Below are 7397 nucleotides of genomic sequence, written 5' to 3' on the forward strand. Positions count from 1 at the left end.
TATTGCTGAACACCAGTATGTCACTTTATTACTGGATTAGTTCCCACCTGTCACATACCTGCCAATGTTCACACAAGGAAAGAGATTGGCCAGAACTAGAGGCAACTGACCAATCAGCTGACAAGTTTGTGTTCTCAGCACATACCAACCAACTCTGACTCCTAGGACATCTTTGTTCAGGCTCATGACTAATAAAATTGGTGTCAAGATTGTCACATCTTTAAATACAGATAGAATTCCAGAAGTACATAATTATATATATATACACACAGAAAAATACAAGACTAACTTTTCCCACAATATTTAGTTTATACACTACTGTAACTCTATGTGACTTCTGAAGACAGGTTAGGGACAAGTCACTGGTTAGAGCAAGGAAGTAGTTTGGTCCACTATTGGTGTGATGGTTCTGCTCCCTCCTCTGTGACAACACCCCATGACACACAACACATGCACAGACATCCACTTGTCAACAAATGGGTAAGACAGCACTCAACAGACATTTGTGTACCCAGAGGGTCACCAACCACACACAACTAATAAGGCTATGACACAGCTCTGCAGCATAAATGGCCAACACTGCTGATCTAAAGTGAGCACCGTATATACACCTGAATATAAACACCACTGGAGACCAAACGCATACGGTTGAGTTCAGAGGCGCCACTCTGAGGCTGGACGTGACCACAGAAGAGTATGTACATTACTTGGAAAACAGCTGCGACAGTTTATTGCAATGCCCCTTATAGACATCTCTCCTGGCTCACACAGATGTGGCTCTGTCTCTGAGAACCACACTGGTTTCTGGCCCTTGGAAGATCCCTGCTTAAGAATTTCAAGCAAATGTGCTCTATGGCTTCACCCACATCTACCCTCACAGCTCTCAACTGTGACTGTCACACTGAATGGGACTGCAGCTTAAAGCACAAGCAGTTAGCTAGCTCTAGGAAGTATCTAAGTATCATTTTACTTAGTAAAGTCAGGTTACACTGTGAAGTTCTGAGTAATATACACTAACCCTAAAGTAGCAGTCACTGAGCACTGAAGAAAGTGGTGGCCTGTGCCCTGCCCGCTCTGAGTCACATGCTCAGCTGCACTCTGTTGTCACTCAGGAATAGGACAGCAGCTGAAGAATGAGGAAAGGACCCTGGGCTGGCCGCACCTACCCCACAGGCTGCTTAAACACTGCTTTCGAACTCCCTAGGGCACCGTGTGAAAACCCAGCATCTGGGCTTCCCAAGATAGGGGAGGACAGGCATCGAGAGAAGATGCCTCGGGAGATAGCTATCAGTCCGGAGTCGTCATGCGAGGGAGAGCTCTGCGTTCAGCGTGTGGCGGGAAGGCAGCACAGTGCCACTGACGGGCTACAGAGGGAGCACTACCCTTTCCTGAGTGGTAGTTTCTTATCAACTGCTCGTCACAGCTGAGCCAAATGTTGCCATGGAATGGAAGTAACCTGAGGCCATCTCACCACCAAACTCCTGAAAAGCCACCTCAGGGAGTTCTCACCACCAAACTCCTGAAAAGCCACCTCAGGGAGTTCTGCTTCCTCATCATAGTTGTGACTTGGCTGCCACCTGTGTTCACTGTGGCTGCTGCAGCAGGCCCTCCGCTTCTCCTCTCCACACAGGTTTGAAGGAAACCCTGCCTTGTGTCCTGCAGAGGAAACTTACACAGAGCTTCTATTTTTTGTTCTGTCAGACAGACATACACACTCTAAGTAGAGTTAAGACTTGAGTTCACCTCATCACCTCACAAAAGATTGTCTCCTGGTAATTCTATGGGGTAAGCTGCCTCACAAAGCTAAGGAGCTGATCTCACCTGCTACAAACAAGAGAATCTGTGTCAGTGAAAATGTAAGAGCCCAAAGTGCTTTCACACGATTGTTTAAGACAAACAGGTGTGGGCGCTCACACCGTGGCTCTAAGGGTCTCTCTCGGTGCACAGGCCCTGGGTGGTGGCAGCGGGTGTCGCTCCTCCCAGGACTGTGGGCGTCACCACGTTATTGCTTTGGCTCTGTCTTGGGCACCAGTGTGCCTCAGAGCATGGAGTTTCCCTATCACCGGAGGTCAGGACAGGAATTTGGGCTTTTCACAAGGAAATGAAAGCATGTTCCCTCCAGGTTAAGTGCAGAACATGAATTTCTAAGCGCTCCATTTACGTTGGGTTCCAGATACACAATTTCATCCTGGCCATCCACACTGAAAATCATGAATGTAAAATCACACAGTAGACTTTTCGGCTGGAAAAGAAAAGTAGCGTGTAGCAGCATGCACAAAGACCATGCACTGTCACGTCAGAACACATGAAGTGAGCACACTTTACAGGTCAGATGACATGGCAGCAGCTGGCGGGGCTGGAGGCGCAGAGCAGCCCCTCCTTGCGGCTGCGCTGGATGTTCACGGAGATGGTCTTCTCGCACAGAGGTAGCTGGAGCACGTTGTTCCTCAGCTTCTTGGTCCTCACAGGGTCCAGGTCAGCGGAGGGGCCGGGGCCTGGGGCGCTGATGCACATCTTCCAAGTGGACTTCTCCTGCACCTTCACACTGGAAAACAAGGCCTTCTGCGGGTCCAGAATGTACTTGGCGCCGTGCAGCTGCGAGCCTAGGCACAGGCTCACGAGTTTGAGGCTCTGCACAAGCTCTGCACCACGTGGAGCCGCAGAGGCAGAGGCAGGGGAGGATGAGGAGGAGTCGGGGCCTGCACAGCGCCGTGAGGAGCCTGCTGTACCCGATGGAGTCCCACCTGAGCCTCCCTGGCCACCGCCACCCGTGCCCTGCTCGCCCGGGCTGGCCTTGTCCACACCGCCACCGCTGCTAGGCTTGCTCTGGCCACCACCATCGCCCTCGCTGCCTGGTGGCCCCTCACTGCTGTCACGCCGGTGCCATGAGTAAGCAAAGCCACTGTCCTTGTCCAGCCGCCGGCGGCTCTCAGAGTCGTCATCGCTGGTCTCAGAGCTGCTGCAACTCGAGCCACGGCCCTGGCTTTTCCTGCGGTGGTAGCGCTTGTGCACGGTACCTGGGGACGCAATGTTCATCTTCAGCCGGCTCAGCTTGGGTGGCAGGTTCTCGTCCATGTCAAACTCATCGTCAGACTCGCCCTCCTCAAAGATCTGGTTGAGCACCGGGGCGCTCTTCCGAGACGTCAGGCGGTTGGTGACCGACGGCTTCCGGCGCAGCACCACCTGCGTGGACAGGGACACTGGCTTCCTGTCCTCCTCCTCCTCTTCCTCATCTTCCTCCACCCGGAAGAGACACTTGCGCCCACTGGCTGCGGGCTTCAGGCTTGCGGGTGGAACAGTGGACAGTGCTGGCCCGGCCAGCTCTGGGAGCTCGTCCTTTTTGGCTGGGTCACACAAGCCTTTGCTCCTGTGGCCATTGAGGACATTGTCAGCAGCCCGAGCAGGAGACTGCGGGACTGTGGCATGTGACAGAGGGGTGGCAGTGAGGTCATCGTCAAGGTCTTGGGGTACATCAATTTTGGTTGGCCATGACTGCCTGTGTGACAGAGGAAAAGGAAACTGTCATGTAGTCGCTGGCCTGTCCTGGGGAGATAGACAGCTCAGTGTTTGTCACCCCAGTGATAGCCCCTGCTTTCCTGGGCTAACCTCCCATGGAGTCAGATGTGGCAGGCAGAGCACATGCTATCTCAGAACCATCACGAGGTGCTGGATGGAGCCCGAGAGGTTCCAGAATCCCTGGCCAGCAACACCCGCACAGATGGCAGAGAAGACTGTTTCAAAGAAGGTAGAAGGTGAGGACCAAAACCCAACGTGTCCCTGAACCTCCACAAGCAAGCCATGGCACACATGCCTTCATAAAGTTGCATGCACACACACAGAGCTAGGACAGAAGTCACACGTGAAACGCATTTTAGGTCCATCAGCAAGGATCCCAGAGGGCAGATGTAGCCTGAGACCGTGGTCATGTGGCAAGTTCATCATACCACAGCTGTCAGAAAAAACATGGCAGACAGAAGCTGGGGAAGCCCAAGCTCTCCCAAACCTCAACACCACACACTTATACAATATACCTGAAATCATACACACATGCACATCTGCATACATATGCTCATTCACACACAGACACATACATACCTGCATACATGCTCACACGCAGACACTCATGCACATGTATGTTCACATGCATACCTACAAACATGCATATACTATTGTATACTCAAATGCATACCTACTTACATAATCTAGATACAGTATCTCACATATACACACATGCCACACACATTCCATCTACATACACATATGCACATCTACATATGTGGACAGGCTCATATGCATACATTCATATACACATACCTTCTATATATGAACATGTGCACACATATCTGTATGCACACATGCTCTCTCTCTCTCTCTCTCTCTGTATGTGTGTACGTGTGTGTGTGTGTGTGTGTATGTGTGTGTGTGTCTCTCTCACACTGCAGCCTTTATGAGTACAACAGTATGGATGAGATTCCTCTGGAATGTTCAGCACACACTTTAGAGCATGGTATGAAAGTTCAGCACTGATCAAAAGAAATGGAAATGGGTGAATGAGCTTAAAGGACAGAGACCTGGAGACAAACCTCTTCTCTAATGAATAGCTCTGCTAGTATAAAGACCTACATTCTTAAGACCCACACAAGGGGACTGGATAGCAAGACTCTTACTTAAACACTGTCTTTCAATCTGGAGTTGCCTGAGGGAAAGGTGGACAGCAGAAACTGTACAGATTCCAGAAGCATTTACAGCAGCTACTTTGTGACCTACAAATGTTACCACACACATCTTCCCCCAATCTGGAGCAACTGCAGGGGAGGAAGAACCGCCTGCCTCTGCCACTGCTGGAGCTGAGTGTTCAGTGGGGCTTACAAGGCCACCAAGTGGGGAAAGAGCCAACCAGCGAGCACTGAGCAAGGCCTGCAGTAGGAGCTGATGCAAGGCCCACAGAAAAGCAGCAACAGCATGGCAGGACTGCAGGCTTGGCTCTTCTCCCCTTTGTACCAACTTAAAGCAAAACTCAGAGGAACAAACACCTGTGAGTACTCTTCCCCCACTGGCTGTCACTGTGTAAGAATGATAGTTTGTCGCTCATTTTTCCTGAGCATAATAGAATGTGACTCACCTGTCCAAAATGGCAACAACTGGTAGAGCCCAACACGGTAAAGATCACATCTTAACAGAACAGAGCGGCCAAAGACACTGACAAAGGCTGATGCCACTGAGTGCATGGAGGGTACTGTGTGGTGAGAGGTCAGCGACCAAGGGCTGTGTGGGTGAATGTTCTGAAATCCAGTCAACAAAAGTGGGGTCGTAACAACCCCCTTCTGCAGGTCACACAGGCTTGAAGGACAGTGAGGGTTCATCCCACCAAGCAAGCCTGAGGATCAACTTCAGTGAGGGCTCTGGTCAGAGACCAGAGAAGACCAGGAAGCTGGCCTAACTCACTGAGCCCCTCCTCACAACCTCAGGAGGCCAATGGTGGTACTCAGGTAAATGAGAGATGTTATGTTCCTGAGATACAACAGCTAGGAAGTCAACTAACTGATCTAGCTATCCAACCTCTGATATACTAAATCCTAAATGCTCCCTATTTAAAAAAAAATTCTTCCAAGGGAATCTACACTGCTCTTGGAGGAAATCTTGAAGGAAACAAGAGTGAGATACCTAGGTACTGGGAACAGCCACTGCGCATATAGCAGAGGAGCACAGTGTTGCCTCTGTGGAAAGCAGCTGTCAGCACCATGAGGGTGAGGAGCCTCCTACTTGGGGAACTATGAACCATCAACAAACAGTTCCCTACATCAAAATGTGTCTTACTAATATCAGAAGGTATTTTTCTCACCTAAACTGGGCCTTGATGTTGCTGGGGCTCGCAGACCTGGTCTGTATTTCTTTCTCTTGCTTTTCTCTCAGGATCCTTTCAGCAAGTAAGAAGTAAGTGGCGGTGATGTGGTTGTACCTGTTGGTTTCCAGGGCTCTGAGGAAAGAAAGCAACAATCAGAAGCCACACAGCTAGGTTTTTACAAGATTAAAAAAATAATAATATCACCTAATGAAATCCAATATCTGGAAAGCTTTTAAAATCAGACAAAAATACAAACTAGAAAGAACAAAAGCCTGTAGCTGTTTAGGTTGTGCCTGAAATCTGAAAAAAGCAACTGAACAAAAATGTTCAGATGAGTGAGAAGAGCAGACTGCTGCTGTAGATGGACAGTGTTAGTGTCCCAGACTTAAAAAAACACCAAGGCTTCCAAGAGCACGTTTTCTGGACACGTGGCTGGCATATGAAGCTGGGTTTTGCTGAGGAGGATCCTTTGCTCCTGTGAGAAGACTGGACTGAGGACAAGGCCCATCCTACCTAAGGCGTTAGCTCTAGGCATCACAGCACGGCTGGAGCAGTTCTACTCCTGCATCCACTATAGTTTAGGCACTGGAGAGCAATCAGTGCAATCCAGATCCAGAGGGGGCTACTCTCACCCTCTCCTGAGTACGATCAGTGTGTTCCTGAATCCATTTAAACAGCAGTGCTCACAGGACACCACGCCAGCGCAGCACCATGGTGACTAGCTGCTGGGGACCTAACAATAAAAGTGTATGGCCTTGCCCACCTCCTGCAGCTGGCTGTCAGGGAACAGGCTCACGGACCTCAGGAATATGCAGCTCTAGTTTCTATAAACCTCTGGCCTGGCAAACTGCAGTGTGCATAAGGAAGAGGGGTACGAGACCACTATAGAAAAGCAGCAAGTGTTCTGTACTTTGTCAGTTCATTTAAATGACTGGGCACAAACTTATAAAAACTCATAAGCACCTGGGTCCTACAGAAAACTAAGGCCAAGTTCAAAAGGCTGGCTTTATTTTTGCGAATACTTATTTTTACTACACTACAACTACTCTAGAGGGGTGTATCCTTTCTGCAGATGTGACCCTTCCCGGAGACTAGAGCTCCCACTGGGCACATCAGTTACCCACTGCCCAACACATAGGCTCTGCATGCCCAGATTGTATCAATCTCTTTCCCAGGTCAGAAAGCTGAGATGCTACAGTCAGATCTCAGTGGCTGTCCCATGGTTACCTCTGTCCTGCTTCCCTGAGTTGGGGCACCTGTTTCATTAAGTAGATGAAGTAACTGCTCTTTTCCTGTGAATCTGTTCTATCTGCTATTTTCAGATAGGACCTCTTACCTTGACTTGTCACCAGAGCAGAGCAGATAGAGCAAAGCTGCTGTCACTCTGCTTTCCAGTCTGCACTACTAAGGTTACAAAAAATGGTTCTTGTTTTGATAGATTTCATGAGCAACTAAGTCATGTGCAGGCTCTGGGGTGGACAGGCCCCAGGAGTGTACAGCAGTTCTGGGGTGGGGTAGAGAGGCCCCAGGAGTGTGCAGCAGCTCTGGGGTG

General features: G+C 49.8%; 1 protein-coding gene across 2 annotated transcripts in view; it reads right to left on the minus strand.

Annotated features, from left to right (window-relative positions):
* The window catches only part of Snrk (SNF related kinase), a 49790-nt gene continuing 42393 nt past the window's right edge, over positions 1-7397 (minus strand). Inside the window, exons 6-8 of one of the 2 annotated variants that reach the window (XR_003711392.1) lie at positions 5843-5977; positions 1532-3496; positions 1-1493 (exon numbers count right to left, since the gene is read on the minus strand). Coding sequence is in view for 1 of the 2 variants with exons in the window: in XM_028767314.1 (XP_028623147.1) it covers positions 2329-3496; positions 5843-5977 (1303 nt within the window). In the remaining variant the exon portion in view is untranslated. Of the gene's footprint in view, positions 3497-5842; positions 5978-7397 lie in introns of both variants that reach the window. The other variant, XM_028767314.1, reaches the window with a different exon arrangement.

The sequence above is a fragment of the Grammomys surdaster genome, unplaced genomic scaffold (assembly GCF_004785775.1).
Source record: "Grammomys surdaster isolate TR1022 unplaced genomic scaffold, NIH_TR_1.0 172, whole genome shotgun sequence".
Lineage (NCBI taxonomy): Eukaryota > Metazoa > Chordata > Mammalia > Rodentia > Muridae > Grammomys > Grammomys surdaster.